Below are 18,498 nucleotides of genomic sequence, written 5' to 3'. Positions count from 1 at the left end.
TGAGTCATTGACTTTTTCAACAGTCATATGATTGTTGTCGACTTCCACTATGCTAACAGAGTGACATGCAATAACTTTTGAGACTTTCTTTGGATGATTATTGAGAAAGTTTATTGGGAGAAATTCTGCCAAAGTTGCTGACCGTTGGAATTGAGGGAAGTCCTTGTCTTCTTTCTTAGCAGGCTTAGGCTTCCATGTCATCTTTTTGCCTTTCTTTCTATGAGTCTTGTTTCTTCTTCTTTAGCTTCGATAGGAATGCGACTCTTTTTGGGTGGAGTTTGGCTATCTTCTTTTTCGATGAGTCACAACTATCCACCCTTCGTTGTCATCTTCAACGAGCTCATATTTCTTTTTGGAATTTGTAGTTTGAATCTCTTGTTGGAATCGAACAACTGTAGGCTTGAAGGCTCCAAACTGGATCAGGTTTTGTCTTTGAGCATGGGACACAAACTGTGTTGGAATACATGAAGTTGTTGCTATTGTAGTGTGATTTGTCTGAGCTACTTCACCAAAATCTAGCTCAATCTTCTTTTCACGAGCCAACTTCAGAATTTGTTCCTTCAGGACAAAGCATCTTTCAACTGGGTGACTAACGAGGCGATGATACTTGCAGTAGTTAGAACCATCTACTTTTTCTGTTTGTTCCAGCCGTTTGCATCCTGGCAGCTGAATAAGTTGCTTCTCTAGCAGTTGCTCCAACATATCTGCCACATCAGAGTCAGTGAATGGATAAACCTTCTCCTGTCTTTCTTTAAGAGTTAGACGACGTTTCTCACCTTCATTGTGCCTTCTTTCAAATTTTGTTTGTTTTCCTTTGGAGGAAAATTTTAACGGGGTCACATGAACGACCATAGATTCTTTTGTGGCACTATTCATGATCTTTTCAGTGCCCTTGGCTTCATTCTTGTATTTTCTCCCTTCAGGGACTAGGAAATCTTTAGTTCACCTATTGGCGATGCTCAACTCCATATCATGAGTGCGTATTGCCAACTCCTCAAACTTATAAGGTTTTATCCCTTGTAAGATGTAGAGAAGCTCCCAGTGCATTCCTTGAGTGCACATCTCCACTGTAGATAATTCAGTAAGTCTATCTTTGCAATCTAGACTCAAAGCTCTCCATCGGTTGATGTAATCGATGACTATCTCTCCCTTCCATCGTTTGGTGTTCGTCAGCTTCATCATGCTAATAGTGCGCCTTGTACTGTAGAAGTGGTTCAGGAACTCCCTTTCTAGCTATTCCTAACTGTCAATCACTTCTAGCTCCAAATCAGTATACCAATCAAAACCATTTCCTTTCAAGGTACGGACGAACTTCTTGACTAGCAGGTCTTCTTTGGTTCCTGCATTTTCGCAAGTTTCAATGAAGTGTGCAACATGTTGTTTTGGATTGCCCTTTCCATCGAACTATTGGAACTTTTGAGCTTGATACCCAGCTGGCATTCTCAGGTTGTCGATTCTCTTGGTGTACAGATTGGAGTACATAAAGAAGGACTGTGATGGTCTTCTATACTGAGCCCTTATGGAGTTTGTAATTATATCATGCAATTGTTAAATTGACAAGGTGGCGACAGAGGTAGATTGTTGCGGCTGGTCTTCCTACAAGAAAGTCTTTCCTATGTCATTGACTTTTGTAGTTGGAGATTGACTCGACTCAACAGTTTCTTGAGCCTGTATTTCATCTCTTAAAGCAGTGATTTCTCGCTCTTCTATAGCTTTCATTAGGAGATTTATCTTTATCTCCATCTCTGCCATGGTCGACTCAATCGTTACGTCAGTCATCATGACAGACACTATATTAAAATGTGATTCTTTCTCTGATAGATCAGTAACAGAAGCATAGTTGTCGAACAAGGGATTTTCTCTGATGACAATCCTACCTTTAGGAGATTCCATCAGCTGGTCCCAGATTTCCTCTATGATGACAGAGCTTATGTAAGTGTTGCTTGCAACTCTAGCTTTGAATGCAGTTTTCTTTAGTGCCATTTGTAGATTTGTTGACTCGAATGACGAGAGATAGATGAGAGGTACAGATGTCCCATTAGGCATGCCAATTTATTCGCATGAGATTTCAAGAGAAATTATTTCGTGGAACTTGAACTTTGTATTTATATTAATTTTGTGGAAATTGAGTACAATCTCTAATACATAGTATTTTGATGTTTTCAAAATAAATTATAATCTTTAAGCTGGTTGATCTTCTTGAACGATCGGCCTTTGAGCTTGTTGATCTTCTTGGGTGATCGGCCTTTAGGCTTGTTGATCTTCTTGGATGATCGACTTTTGGGCTTGTTGATCTTCTTGGACGATTGGCCTTTGGGCTTGTTGATCTTCTTGGACGATTGGCCTTTGGGCTTGTTGATCTTCTTGGACGATTGGCCTTTAGGCTTGTTGATCTTCTTGGATGATTGGCCTTTAGGCTTGCCGATCTTCTTGGTTGATCATCTTTCAGGCTTGTCGATCTTCTTGGATGATTAATGTTCGCACGAGGCTTCCGTAGAAACTTGTTTCGTGGAGTTCAACTTGAGTTGGTGTTGATGTTGAGATTGGTTTGATGCGATGTGGTTCGATCTCTAGTATTTGATCCTTTAATTCTCTCTCGGTTGAGTGGATGTGCTTGACTTGAAGAAGAAAAGCACCGAACATTCTTGAAGTGGAAGTCTTGGAAGAGTGTTTGTGTCTTCAAGGGTCTTCTTTCTTCTAGGAGTAGCTTCAAGAGTCTTGGGAGTCTTCTGCTTATTGATGAATTCTCTTTGGGCTCTTTGAATGTAGAATTGCTTGTATCTTCAAAGGACTTCAGTCTTCCAAATGCTTGTATCTTCAAAGGACTTCAGTCTTCAGAATGTTTGCATCTTCAAAGGACTTCAGTCTTCACAATGCTTGTATCATCGAACGACTTTAGTCTTTAGGTGTGGTCATCTTCAGGAGTCTTCTGATTGTAGAGAATTCTCTATAAGCTCTCTACAGTATAGAATTGCTGACCCTTGCAAATGAGGGGAGCTTCTCTATTTATAAGCTCCCGATGGGCTTCATGGACTTGGGTCTGGCCTTGATTGGCCCATGGGCCTGACCTTTGGGCCTAATTTAATTGAACTTAGATCTGGCTTTTGGGCCTAATTAATTGGACTTGAACCTAGTTTTTTAGACCCAATTAACTGGACTTAGGCCTATTTTGGTGTTTTAGGCCCACATTAAGCCCATATTTGGGCGTAACTGGGCCAATGCCCAAATTATAATGTCAAATTGGTCGAAATTAATTTTACTCAATCGACGTCTGTGACGAAAATATAGAATTTGTCATCAATTTCAATTTGAGACACATGTCAACTTTTAATTGGTCACAAATTTGACGATTTTAGAATTCTGTCATTAATTTAGCAAATAACGTGCCGATCCGTGGTTGGTCCAAAATTTCTCCTCCAACAGTTGCATAAAGTATGTCATTTAGATTAAAATCCCACAATTGGTTGAGCATATGCATTTTATTTTAAATATAATTGTTGTATTTAAATTATTAGAATAATTCCTAATGAGATACATGTTGTTGAGTATTTTTTTTAAAAAAAATAAATAAATATAGGTGTTATATTAAATTGTTGTAGAGATGCATGTAGAGATTCTCTTTAGTTTTAAATATAAGTGTTATATTTAAATTGCTATAGAGATTCATGTAAAGATTCTTCTTTAATTAAAATATAAGTATTGTATTAGATAGTTAAATGAATAATTAAGTAAGAATGCATGCTTAATTTTAAATAGTTTAAAATTTTAAATTATCTTACAATTTTCGGATAAGATTAGAAAATATTGCATATTTGCCCACAAAATCTACATTACTTGACACTTGTAGTTTTTAATTACTCGACGTTTCAGTGGAAAAAAAAATCAAGTAATATGATTTTGGACAAAACAATGTCAAGTAAAAGGGTTAAAAAAGTGGAGATTGACGGAATATTTTGGATATTTTCACGCGAACCTTTACTTGATATGATTTTCATGTCAAGTAATATAAGGTTTTACTTGACACGTTTCACGTGTTAAGTATAAGAAGCTCTTACTTGACATTTTTTCGTATCAAGTAAAAGGGTTAAAAAAGCGAAGATTGACGGAATATTTCGGATATTTTCACGCGAACCTTTACTTGACACGATTTTCGTGTCAAGTAATATAAGGTCTTACTTGACATTTTTTTCGTGTCAAGTAAAAGGGTTAAAAAAGTGGAGATTGACGGAATATTTTGGATATTTGATAGGTCTCCAATTATGTGCCGCTCATTGTCTACTTCTACTAAGCGATCGTGTAGCCGAGCTAAACGATCATGTAGCATTTGGTAGGCGATCGTATAGAAACTGGTAAGCGATCATGTAATGTTTTGTAAGCGATCGTGTAGTTCCAGGTAAGCGATCACAGGGTGTTTATGGGTGATCGTCTAGTGTTACTCAGCGATCGTGTAGCAGAGCTCAGCGATCGTGTAACATTTGGTAGGCGATCGTATAAAAACTGGTAAACGATCGTGTAATGTTTTGTAAGCGATCGTGTAGTTCTGGGTAAGCGATCGTGGGGTGTTTGTGGGCGATCATCTAGTGTTACTCAGCGATCGTGTAGAGACTTTATTTTTTACTCAGCGATCGTGTAGAGACTTTATTTTTCATTTCCCTCTGAAATTAAAAACTCTTTCTCTCCTTCTTTACTTTACTTAACGATCATGTAGAGACTTTATTTTTTGTTTCCCTGCGTCTCCCATTTTCATTTCCATCTCAAGTTTGGTTTCCCTCCTATAAAATTATCAAATAAAATAATATTTCCCTTTTCCATTTTCATTTCCCTCTCAAATTAAAAACTCTTTCTTTCCTCATTCACCATCTTACTCACGACCTTCCCCTTCCCCTTCCCCTCAATTTTTTTTTCTTCTTCCGTGCGCCCGAGAGCCCTAGCCATCGTTAGCCTTCATTCTCCCCTCGCCTTCGTTCGCACTACTGTTATTGAGTTTTTCATTTCATCGTCTGCTCAGCCATGCCAGCCCTCTCCCTCATCGTCTGCTCAGCTCCTATTCGTTTGCTTAGCCGTGCCAGCCAGCCAGCTGTGCACATCGTTCTCGAGTCTTCAGCCCCGCCCAGATTTGTAGCCGAATGCCCTCAACCGCTTCCGTTGCTTCAGCCGCGCTCAGATCTGTAGCCGAATGCTTTCATCGCTTCCGTTGCTTTCATCGTTTCAGCCCCGCCCAAATCTGTAGCCGAATGCCCCAAATCCTTGTTTTGGGTAAGGTTTGGTAATTTTGTGGGTTTATATGCATAATCTTGATTATTGTTTGATTTTGGATTAGTTCAGATAAAAACCCATTATGTTTGGATCATAGATTCAGGTTGTAGTGGAGTTTGAAGATTGGAAGCGTGTTATGCGGGATTGCAAGGTTTTGACTTTGGCAAATTTTGGTAATTTTTGGTAACTTGTTATTAAACTTTGCTATGATGTATATTCAGACTCGACAAATAAGTCAATGTATGAGTGTTCTTGTATCTCTTTTTTTTTTTTTTCTTTTCAGGAAAGTTGGTCGAGGCTCGAGTGAAGCATCGATTTGACCAACACTTCGGGTAAGTGTTTTGGATGTATTTGAATGAATTTGTAATTTGGGTTTTAATGTAGCATCTTCTGTAATGATTTGCTTGTTTGAATGTTTGATAATGAGATTGATTTTGAAGTGTTGGAAGGATTTGAGTTGCTGTCCAATAGGTTTAAGACCGATCTTGGCAAGGTTTTGGAAGTTTGGAGGTTAGTATTAATAGTTCTTTGTTACCCATTGAAGTATTGGTCTAATAATTGAGCTATTTTCAATTTTTGATGTTCAATTCAAAGATTTCAAGGGATTGGAGCCATTGTCCAACAAAGTTAATGATGTTTGGACGTTTTGATAAGTATTAAAGCCTTGAAACTCTTTTGGAATTGTTACATAGTTGCTGGAATTTGTGTTTTGTAACCATTATTATTGAACTTTTCGTAGGTTGGATTACGTTGTTGTATTTTAACACTTATTTATATATTTTGAAATTTGATGTTATCGCGCTTTATTCTATTTTGCAGGTTGACTTACTTAAACATGGCTTACCTGACCCTTAGTTCTCGATCTTTAGACTTCAAAGCTTAATGTATAGATTAAATAATGTACTTTGTTGAGAAGTTATTTATTAAACAAATTGTCACTTTTGTGTTGTTGAAAGTTGAGTTTTGTATGCAAAAGCAATAGTTGAGATTTTATTTTGTACATGTACATGTGAAAGAGAAATATTGTTGTAATTTATGAGTGTTCATAGTTGAATATATGGACTTTTAGTGAATATATTGAGTTGATAGATCTTAAATATATAATCTTTATTTATTTCATGTAATTGTATTGTTGGAATACTAGGTAGAAAATGAGATATCGATTGGGGCATTTAATTTGAAAACAAAAGGACAATACTTGACACATAAAAAACGTCAAAGAGTATCACACTATACTTGACACTCGAATAAACTTGACATACCACCAATGTCAAGTGTATTATCTTTCCTGACACGAAAATTGTATCAAGAAACATATTACTTGACGTTTTTTCGGAGTCAAATTATCACACTATACTTGACACTTGAATAGTTGATGCTTTTAAGTGTCAAGTATACCCTTTACTTGACATAGGAAAAACGTCAAGTAATCCAATTTATGTAGTAGTGGCCTAAAAGGATTAGGATCTTGCTTACTATCTTTATAGTTTTCTAATAAGATTAGAAATATTGCATGCTTGCCTAATGTGATTACTTGGATAAAGGTAAAATTATTTCAAATTTTTAAATAGTTTAAAATTTTGATTTATCTTTATTAGAATTCTAATAAGACTAGAATAAAGTAAATTGCATGCTTATCTAATTAGTGGATTAATTATAGATCTTTTGATTCAATTTTAAATGGTTTAAAATGGGTAAATTAAAAGATGTAAATAATAAAAGGCTGTCTATAAGGAAATTCTGTCTAAGGAAGGTTCTGTCTAGGATTGAAGTATTTAAACTGACGACAACAGAATTAAACTAGTCAAACTTTTATTATAGCATAACGTGATTAGTTTATTAAAAAGTTTAATAAACTTAGATTTTTTACATTATGTCAACTATCAAAAGTACCCTTGATCCCTCTAATGAACAATAAATCATAGTCCAATTATGAATAAACCCGTCTGGGCTAGGAGAGGGTATGCCACCACATTGTTCAAGCCTTAGAATCAGCCTTTAAGGGAGAAATTTATCTACTTGTCCTGACATTGGGGAAGGAGTGAATTCGTTCTTGTGTATTTATATTCCCAGTTCCCCAATCAGACGAATCCTAAAATGGTAGGCTTATTGAATCGACGATCTGGCCACTCTCACCCATACAAATCAAAGGACTGCCTTTATAGGTAGGAGTTCACAACTCACTCAGGATTCAGGTCATGTTACCCATGGTTATCTTGGTGAAATGTAAGTCTCTATTATGAACGATGTTATATAATGAGACTAAGCATTTTGTGGTCCAGTCTTATACAAACTTCTTTGTATAAATATCCCCACTCATATATATCTTCACATGAATGATCAGGATCAAATCATTTGTAACATCTACAAAGCGGGTCATACTCATACTATCCCTACGATAAAGTACCCAACTTTATCCATCTACTACATACCATTTAGGTTATCACTTAAACATGATCCACTCGTACGTCTCTACATATATTTTAAGCTACAAGATAACTTTGGATGTTAGTTTATTGGTTTGTGGTTAATGCAACTAATTTTAAAATAAAAGATCATATATTTTATTACATAAATAAAATGTTTGTACAATACAATTACAAACTATAAGACCTTACGAGATTTAGGACATCAACCCTAATACAAATACCCCTAATTTTTTTCATTTATTATCTACTTTTTACCATTGGTTTAAAAAACCAAGCCACATTTTGAAAACTAAAAATTCAATCATTGTACTTTAAATATATGCAAATCATTTTAAGAAATGAAGAGAAAATGAACTTAATTTTCAAAAACTAAAAAGCAAAAAACCAAGTGGTTAACAAACAGGATCTTAATTTTTATTAATAATCGTTATTTTTCATTTTGGTTTACTTATTGTTATATTAAATAAGTTATAAATAATCACCTTTAAAATATGATAATAGTTGCAATTCTACCCTTGAAAAATTAAAGGCATAAAACTAAGTGGTTACCAAACGAGGTCTTAGTTTTTATTAATAATCTTTATTTTTCGTTGTTGTTTACTTATTTTTATATTAAATAAATTATAAAAACTACCCTTAAAATAATAGTTGCAATTTCACCCATGAACTTTCATTTTTCAATCCAAATTTTTAGGTCCGTAAAAATGGGACCCAATCCCTTATCTTAAAGAAAAAGAAAAAATGTCAGCTTGATGTGACGCATAATAGTTTAAATCATATAAAAAAATGAAAACAATAAGAATAATAATAAGAAGTTTCTCCAACACTCTCTTTAATTTTAGAACCATCAAAATTTGTTAGTGATAAATAAGAGGACAAATCTCAAAAATCACCCTTAAATGTATGGTAAAAGTTGCAATTATACCTTAAATCTTTCAATTATAAAAATTGAGTCTAAACTTATATAAGTGTTAAAATTAGACTCTTAAACTTTCATAATTATAAAATTATAACCAAACAAATATTTAATGGTAAAATTTCAACATTCAAATTTATACCGTTATAAACAAATTTGTACAAAATTTGATAAATACATTTATATTCTATTTGATAACTATTTGGTTTTTTGTTTTTGTTTTTGAAAATTAGGTCTATTTCATCCACATTTCTTACAATGATTGACATATTTTTTTAATACAATTATTGAATTCTTAGCCAAAATCCAAAAACAAAAACAACTTTTTTAAAGCTATTTTTTTTAGTTCTCAAAATTTGACTTGGTTTGTTAAACCATTGATGAAAAGTAGATAAGAAAGAAACAAATTTGGAGATGGAAATAATGTCCATATACTTAATTTTAAATAATGTGAGATCCCAAGTTCAAGTCAATTTGAATTATTTATCTTAAACTATTTTGGCTATGTATCCATTTAATTTTAAATTTTGGGTCCCCCCCCCCCTTTCTCACTCTCGTGCAGACACTTCGCAAGGTCACCTTGCAACTACTCCCCCTCAGACACCCTCGTTTGTTGTCGGTCTGGCCACCTCGCCATTCCAACCACGCCAGTTCTTTGTTGATCGTCATTCATGATCGTTGCTATCACATCCAAGGATAGATTTTCTTCTTTCGTTTTGTTCCTCACACAACTTTGTCTAAGTCTCTCTAAGAGTATATATGAGAAGGTTAGACTTTCTTCTACGATTTACAGTCACTTATCGGAATAGATGAGATTATTGTGACGATTTGCAGAGATTTGTTGTTGTAGGTGGCTTGAGAAGTGAAGGTTTGTTGTTGGCAGCTGAATAGACTTTTGTTTTTGTCTTCATGCTTCCGATGTGTGTGGTTTTTGGCTTAAAAAAATCGAAATCCCTAATTTTAATTTGAAGAAGACTGTTTGGTATTTTGAATGCACTCCTCGGATTGTGTATCAATCATATCAAATAAGCTTTGATTTGATTGTTGGCAGTGTATCGATTTCCATGTATTTGGTTTAGTTATAGGGTATTTTGGTGTTTTTCGAATTGTTTAGAAACTCCTCAAATTAAATTCTTGAATATTGGATATTTTAATTCAAGCGATGGTATTTTTTACAATTTTCCACTTTTATTTATTTTTTATTATTTTTCTAATTTTGCCATTTTAACAATTAAATAAATTTTTTTGCTATTAGTCCAAAATAAACCTTTAATTTTCCTATTTATCTGGTCAGCCCTACAAATTATCTGGTTTTTGGTGTAGATGTTTCCCAAATTGGGCTATTTCCTTGGCCTAAAATGTTGTAAGATTGCCAATTGACCTTGAGGCTTAATAAGAAGTATTTCTTGGGGAAAAAAAAGGAGAGAGAAAACACTGAGAGAGAGAGACAAAACGAATTTAATTTCATAAAAAAATTAATTTGTAATATCATTTTGGTTAAACTAATTTTTTTAAAAGTGAATTCAAACATTAACAATAATGCTCTGTTTTCACTATCTTTGTCTCATCCTATCTGTCTCTTTCTCTCTCAAACAGACTTCTCCAAATTCCTCACTTCCACTCTCTTGTATCACAAAAAAATGGATTTTGTTCGGTTGTTTCTGGGAATTCCACCTTGACCGATTAGAGACGGATTGAAATTGGACGATGATGAAGAAGAATCACGCAACGAAATCCCGTATTTGAGAATGTAATAGTAACTACCCTTTCGATATGATTTTTGTAATTTGTCCTAAATAATATTTTCAGAAAATGATTTAAAACACATGCATGGAATGCATTAATGTACGAAATAGAAAATGAATTATCTTTTGATGGAGACCACCATAATTGGGCTCAACATTTGATGAATCTCAAATTTCGTCCACTGACTTGCAAGTTTCTAACTCAAGAACCTCAAATTTCCTTCTAATGCTCGGCGGTAGAAGCCCCGTCGTGTCGTACCGATAGCTCTCCACCAGTGAATCGGTGGACGTCTCAATTCTGGTGTATTCTATTAGAGTTTTCATATAGTTACAATTCCGATAGACTCTGTTAAGGTTTTATTCTTATTGATCCGGTGAATTCTGTATCGACAACGCATCTTATTTTTCTTATGTTCTTTTTTTTTTTCTTCTCATGTGTTTTAAACCATTGAGGCATCACATTAGGTTGACAAGAGTATTTTCTTCTCATGTCTTTAACGTTAGTTTTGGGCCCAATTTTCACCAACATAAAAATTTAGGGGTTGAAATTGCAACTATTATCACACTTTGGTAGATTCTGTCATTTTCTCTTTTATTTTTTATTTTTTATTTTTTTTATTGTATTATCTCTTTTTTTTTTTTTTTTTTTATGTTACTTGTAATTTATTAGTGCATATTGGTAATTAAAAAGGTAAGAAATAAAACAAAATATAGAACGGTAAACGTGAAATAAAAAATTATTTATCAAAACTTAAAAGATAAAACAAGTTTTAAAAAAAATGTTATTTTCTTAATTTTCGTAAACTTGGCATCATTTTTTAAAACTCATAAAAAATAGGTAATAAAGCAAAGTAGGTGGAAGTAGAATCTATAATTCCAAATTTCAAAAAGTACAAAAAGAAAAATTAAGATCTCATTTGCTTACCATTTGGTTTTTTATTTTGAAAAATTCAGTCTATAAATACTTCTTCCAACTATAAATTTCTTAATTTATTATCTATTTTTTACCAATATTATCGAAAATGAAGCCAAAATTTTAAAAGAAAAAAAAAATTAAGAACTTGCTTTTGTTTTTAAAATTTGGCTAAAAATTCAAGTCGTATATATATGAAAGATGCAAATCATGGTAAGAAATTGAGAGAAAATATGCTTAACTTTTAAAAACTAAAAACTAAAAACGAAATGATTACCAAATGAGATCTGAATGATAATGAAACATATCTACTTGTTTAAAAAAGAATTTACAAATAAAAAATATGATATCATAATCCAGTATTATTGTTTATTTTATTTTAAAACAGAGTGAGACAAAACACAATGATTTAATTATTTGAAAACAATAGAATTTCAGATAGAATGCAAATACGTTAATTAAAATGAAATGTACCAATATTTTTGCTTGTTTTATTTCTAAGATGTACAAAATAATGGAATGTAATAGTGAAAGGGAAAAAAAAAGACAAAAAGAGATGAAAATAAGGAAGTGGAAGGAAAGGTGAGCATCCAAATGGGTGTAGAAACATTAACAAATTTTAAGCTAGAATTGTCACATGACAATCATTAAACAAATGAGGAATGGTAACTTTCCTACTACAATGGGATTAGAAATTAAACCTAATTTACTGTAGGACTAGAAATTAAACCTAATTTCTTTTTAGCACATTTAGGAGGTAGAGTTATTATAATAGTTCGTGGATTTTAATAGTTTCGGTTTGAATGTAAAATATTTTAGGGTACGTTTGAACTAACTGAAGAAAAAAACATTCTTCAAAAAATTCATTTTTATTTAAATATTTTTGATAAAAGTTGTTGAACTTTTTCAAATGTATATTAATTAGTTTTTATCAAATGTGTTTAAATAAAAATAATTTTTTTGAAAAACATTTTTTTTCACGTCAATCCAAATGGGTCCATAGTCTAGTTTATTAAGTCTATCTATGAGGTGCTAATTTGTTTAAAATGGAGTTCTAAAGCATGAGTTTAGGCTAATTTTTTCTTTCTATCTTTTTTTTTTTTTTTTTTTTTGGGTATTATACAACTAATGGTATATAAATAAGGCAATTATTTTAAATTAACTCATTTTCCTATATAGGAAAACAACCCTTAAATAACATATTTTCAAATAGAAATAAAATTATTTGTTTAACATGTCATATATATATATATATTTTACATTAAGAAAAGAGAACTTGAATTTAGGACATGCTTAGATTGCCTAAAAAATGTTTTTCAAAAAGTCATTTTCATTTGTACACTTTTTATAAAAACTATTAAAAATTAAAACACTCATATATTTTGTTAAATATTCTAAAAAATGTTTCTATACACAAATTTATTTGGTTGTCTATACATTCAAAGTATTTCTATTAATGTCAAATTAATATAAAAGAAGATTATTAAAGACTATTGAACAAATAATTTCAATTTGTATTAAAAAAGACTTTCATAGCTAGATTGAGCTTTTTTTTTTTCCCTTTTTTTTAGTATATAATTGATCAAATTGGTCATTAGATTTAGTCATTGGAGATGATGTCACATCACCATATTGGGCCATTAATTTAGTTAAATACCACAACTACTTTTACCTCATTTTATCTAGAAAATTTAACTTTGAAAATAGTTTATTTAAATTAACACTAATTCTATTCTTAATAAATGGAGATAACAATTAAAGATAAAATTTAAAATATGATTCATGGAATGGAATAATAAATTCAACATGTTGTTATTAACTTCCTCCATGAGCTCAATTAATTCTCCTGTTTAGAACTAAAACCTAATATTTTTATATGACTTTTAAAGACGAGCAAGACAATACAAATTTTTTGTTAATTACTCTAAAAGTATTCCCAATTTATAATGTTATCATTGACTGCTCCTATTGTCACCCAAGAACTACGTCTCCCTTTAAAAGTAATTAATAATTTCCATTATAAAAATTAATAGTCATGCATGTGTTGTTCTAATCTAAATTCTACCAACTTGAGTTAAAACTTAAATCAATAGAACAATTAACATTTGATCAAAAGATTAAAAAAATTAAGCACACAAACACATGAATGAATTATTACATAATATAAATCTTTTAATTAAATCAAGAATAAAATTAATTACTAAAAATTAAATACAAACATGCAATTTCTTAGACTAAGAAGGTAAATGTATTTAAAAGGCCATTTCGAACTTAGATAAGTCTCATGCTCAGAGTTAAAACCTAACATTCCTGAATGATTTTTAAAAACTAAGCAAGACATCAAACAATTAATTAAACAATCACATAGATAGTGAGAGCAAATTTACCCCAACTGTCAATAAGTTTAACACAAAGGGAGAAAAAGAAATAATATTAACTTGGTCCCGAACATCTACCATTATACTCACAATGATTGGGCATATTATTGTTAGATCAAAATGACCCACAATTAAAAGTATAAAAATTAGAATAGTACATTATTGTGAATAAAGTCACTCAAAATCGCTTTTTAAACATGTTCACAAAATCTATATCCTTGATAACTTTAAAAGTTGGTTCTCTTAGAATCAAGCGGAAAAAAAATTAAAATTTTAGTTATACTCGCAAGAAATTAAGATTGATTTTATAAATGTTGTACCTTTCTCGTCTAATCAAATTTAATCCCCTAATTTTCTAAATTGATTAGTTAAATGCAACCACTTTTTAATTAAATAAATTTTAATAAAAGAAATCACGTCAATATTGATAAGATGACATATATTTTCTATCATTATACAGCAGAATCACAATGTTTATATATTTAATCTTCAATGACAAACTTTGTAACACATCTTGACATATTTAAATTTAAAGTTTCTTAACCTGAAATACACAATTACCAACCATTATTTTAAAAGGACTACAACATACCCAAAATTAATGATCCATTATTTAGGCCATGTAAAGGTCCAAGTTGGAAAGGGTTGGCGTAGGAATAGCAACCAAAGGGTTAAACTTCTTATTGACAATTCCAAATCTCTCTTTGAAATCAAGCACTGAATCCTTCGGCAATTCCCACTCAAATGAATGCAACAAAGATGTCAATATGAACATCAACATCCTCTCAGCCAGTGGGATCCCTGCACATGACCTTTTCCCATATCCAAATGGGCAGAACTCCATGGCACTGTCACCAATAAATTCATCATTTTCAGCACAATTATTTAAGAACCTTTCTGGCATAAAATTTAAGGGGTTGTTCCAAGCTTTAGAATCTCTTTGAATGGCCCAAATATTAAAATAGATGGTTGAATCCGTTGGGATGGAGTACCCTCCAAAAGTGGTTGTAGACGTAAGAATACGAGGTACTAAAAAAAATATAGGTGGGTGTAAACGAAGTGTCTCTTTAATCACTGCATTTAAATAGCATAATTTGGAGAAGTGAAATTCTTCTGCTACTGCATTTAAACCTATCACTTCCTTTAGTTCTTCTTTCACTTTCTTCATTGTGTTTGGATGTTGCATTAGCTCTGCCATTGCCCACTCAATCGTAGTCGCTGTTGTTTCCGTTCCACCAATCACAATATCCTAGCGAAGAAAACAAATATCAAAGTTCGAAGCAACTAGTTAAAAGATATAAATCTTTGACGAAAGGTCAGATGAACGAAAACCTCATCCAACCTATTGTATCAACAAAGATCTCATACTTGTTCTATTATTCATTTTTACATATATAACATTTCTTTTAAAACTATAAATACTTTAATACTTTACACTTTTGGTACTTGAGTTTTCAATATCGATACTTTTGGTTATTGAGATTTAAATTTAGGTTTTATTTAATTTTTGAGATTTAAATTAATATGTTTGGTCTTAATTTTTGAAGTATGAAATTGATATCTACAAATAGAGTTGACCATTAATTGTCGTATGATGATATAGCAAATGATATATGTAGACTAGATAAGTGTTATTTTTAAAATGAGTTGAATTTTAATTTTTATTTATTCCTTTTATGTTTAGAGATTGCTAGAAATTAGTTTCAAACTTTATGTAGCAATAGCTAACCAAATTTTAATCGTGAGAGATTAAAAATGTCATCAACTAGAAGTTAAATTCAAAGGTTAAGGACAAAAATATTAATTTTTAGGTAAAAGTGATTGGTAAAAGATTAATGCTTGACCTCTTGCTGAATAATTAGCCATATTTAGGTATACATTCCGGGCTACAACCATCTTTTTTAAGCTCCATTCCACCTAGATAGAATAAAATACTAAAAAAACTAAAAAAAATTTAAGGAAAAGAAGAAAGAAGAGTTAGTCATATGATATATTATAGTTACATTGCACAATTAAGTAAGTGCAACCTAGAATACACCAAAATAATTTTCTTCAATAATTTTTTTAGGGAGCTATATTTGGGTGAATATAAGGTTGCACCATTTTTGGTGACCCGCCTAGTTGTCTAACATATAGTAGAAAAGAACTCCAAAATATTTTTTAAAAAGAAGAAAGATTAGTTTTCCTGTGATAAATTCAATTTGGGACAATTGCATGGGTCGAAAAAAATGGATGCAACCGACAATTGTAGGCTGAGTATTTTTCTTTTGAAAAATATTTGGGTGCATCTCGACTTACACTCCATTTTTATACAATCCATCCAAGTGTCCAATCACAACAAACTTTTTTAAAAGAATATTTCTGTTTATTTTTCTCTTTTGTGAATGAAGGGGATAAATACATATGGGTGCATCAAGTATTTCTCTTTTGTTTTTTCTTAAGGAGGTAGGTATTATTTATAAGAGTAATACTTGGGTTTTATACCTTTCACTCTCATCACACAAATAAGTAGGAAAATTATTTCAAATGGTAAAACTATTGAAAATATTTACAAGATATAACAAAATTTTATAACTATCAATGATAAACGTTGATAGACATTGATAGATTAAAGTCTATCAATGACATTGATAGACACTGATAGAAGTTTATTAGTGTCTATCAACGTCTATCATTGATAGTTTTAAAATTTTGTTATATTTTGTTATATTTTAGTTCATTTTTCTATATTTAAAAACAATCCAAATATATATATTTTTTTAAGAAAAGAAGAATTTGTTGTTGGACAAATCATGTTCGGCCAATTTAGTAGACGTACAAAGACAGATAATTTAGATGTAGTTATGTATTTTTGTGTTCATAATTGATTATTTTTTTCCCTAGAAAATCATACCAGTAGCAAGGCTTTGAGTTGGTCATCCGTAATGCACTCTGAACTATCTTCATTGTCCTGAAGCTCCAACAACATCTGCAGATACCCTCCTTTTTCCACACCATTTCCTCCCATCTTCCTCTGCTCTTCAATGGCAGAATTCAGAATCTCATCGCAAGCACGCATCACCTTCTTCGTCCTCTTCGCAATTCCCTGCAAATCAAACCGACCCAGCACCGGAAAAAAATCCGACACGTTCGGAGTTCCAAGCAACACCACAAGTTCATCCATCACTTCCCTAAACTTCACTTCCAAGTCAACCCCATCCTCTCCAATCAGCCGCCCTGAGTCTCCCCACGTCATGGCCATAACCGATTTCAGAGCGGCGAGGAAGCCCACTTTTCTGATTTCTATTTGGGTTCTGGCCGTTTCGAACACGCCTTTGATCACTTTTCTCACCTCTTGTCTTCGAACAGAGTAGGATGCATCGAGGTTTGATTTGCTAAGCATTTTGCGGACGAAGATTTTTCTCAGCTTCTTCCAATCGCCGTCGTCCTGGGTGAACACAATGCCGGAGCCGCCGTAGCTGGAGAGAAAAGCACAAACGGAGGTATCTCGGTTGGGTAAGAGCGCTTCCTGGTGGCGGAAGGCTTCTTTGATGGAATCGGGGGAGGTGAGAACGATGGAGAGCTTGGTTCCAAGACGGAGCTTGAAAACTGGGCCGTAGATGTCGGCCAAATGGGTTAATTTGTGGTGGGGATTGGCTGATAAAAATGGAAGGTAACCGACCAGCGGCAGGCCACGAGGGCCTGGAGGCAAACTGGGACGCCGGAGTTTTGGTCGGAACCAGAAAAGAGCGAAAGTCAGGACAACTAAGAGAATGGAGAATGAAAGTTGTTTGTCTTCATTCGAATCTACAGACCAAAATGAGGTGAGGAAGAAGGAGAATGGAGCTGAGATTGACATTGAAATTACCAACGGGGTTTTGGAAAAATGAATGCTTTGAAGGTTGGGGAAGATCTTAAAACATTAGTAGCCTTTATAGCGTTAGTTTGTATGAAGAGCAATCCACCTATCTTTCTTATATGAAAGAGCGTGTCAAAATTTGAAAAATAAAAAAAGAAAAAAGTACTGCACTAACTATAAATGCACCGAACTAATGTTCTTTGGAAAGTCATATCTTTGTTCTTAGAATTATCCAAAAAAAACTTTTTAACGGAGATAAAGTTGGCTCTTATATACTAATGTTCACTTGGTTAGCCAAGGTGAAATTTTGTTTGCGCTCCACAAAGGAATAAGAATGAGCTTGCAGATGCACCTTAAGAATGTTAGAAAAAGGGAGTGCTGATTTTTTTAAATTACTTTAATCCAACTCAAAGTTGGTGGATCAAACATATCAAACCTAACAACCTAGGCACTTTTTCATGGAGAAAATAAAAACATTTGAGAACACAAAGGATGCATATATGGACCTACCACGTGCTTTTTTGTGCAATCTACCCCACTATAATTGGCATGGAATGGCTAGATATTTTTGCAAACACTAAATGACAAATTAAATATTCAAAATAAATCATTCAAAAAATGTTTATTCGGTAACTATAATGTTTTTTTTTCAAATATTTAATTCAAAAAATAAATCATTTAGGAAGAAATTATAATGTTGGGTAACTATTCAAAATAATTTTTCAAGTGTATTTGAATCTATTTTTTGAAAAGTGTTTAAATAAAAATGAGTTTTTTGAAAAACATTTTTTTGATAAGTCAATCCAAACGGATGCTTAATCACATAAATAACCAATTATTCCCAATGTGGTAAATAAAATTTTAAGGGTCAAAGTAGTTCGACTCAATATTATTGACATGACTTTCGTTTAAAGAGATCGAAGGTTTAATCTCCCAATAAATAATTTTTTTAGAGAAAAATATTAGTAATAGAAAACCATAAATTTGAGAGAGAGAGAGAGTAGAGTTAGGAAAATTTATTGA

General features: G+C 32.4%; 1 protein-coding gene across 1 annotated transcript; it reads right to left on the bottom strand.

Moving 5' to 3' along the window:
- Positions 1–14,092: 14,092 nt before the first annotated feature.
- Positions 14,093–17,935, bottom strand: LOC120068013 (labd-13Z-ene-9,15,16-triol synthase, chloroplastic-like). Its single transcript, XM_039019674.2, has 2 exons — positions 16,531–17,935; positions 14,093–14,886 (listed from the first exon to the last, which is right to left on the bottom strand). The coding sequence occupies exons 1-2, from the start codon at positions 17,473–17,475 to the stop codon at positions 14,251–14,253; spliced, it is 1,581 nt and encodes a 526-aa protein (XP_038875602.1). The 5' UTR covers positions 17,476–17,935; the 3' UTR covers positions 14,093–14,250.
- Between the last annotated feature and the right edge of the window lie 563 nt (positions 17,936–18,498).

This window comes from Benincasa hispida, chromosome 12 (assembly GCF_027475165.1).
Source record: "Benincasa hispida cultivar pf3 chromosome 12, pf3_genome.v1.1, whole genome shotgun sequence".
In the NCBI taxonomy this organism is placed as follows: domain Eukaryota; kingdom Viridiplantae; phylum Streptophyta; class Magnoliopsida; order Cucurbitales; family Cucurbitaceae; genus Benincasa; species Benincasa hispida.
The sequence above is the reverse complement of the archived record's forward strand: the minus strand, read 5'-3'. Positions and strand labels throughout refer to the sequence as shown.

Excerpts from the sequence above, each read along its gene's own strand:
- LOC120068013 (XM_039019674.2), bottom strand. The coding sequence starts at position 17,475 with ATGTCAATCTCAGCTCCATTCTCCTTCTTCCTCACCTCATTTTGGTCT. Across the intron at positions 14,887-16,530 it reads AACTCAAAGCCTTGCTACTG|GATATTGTGATTGGTGGAAC; the intron begins GTATGATTTTCT and ends TTTCTTCGCTAG.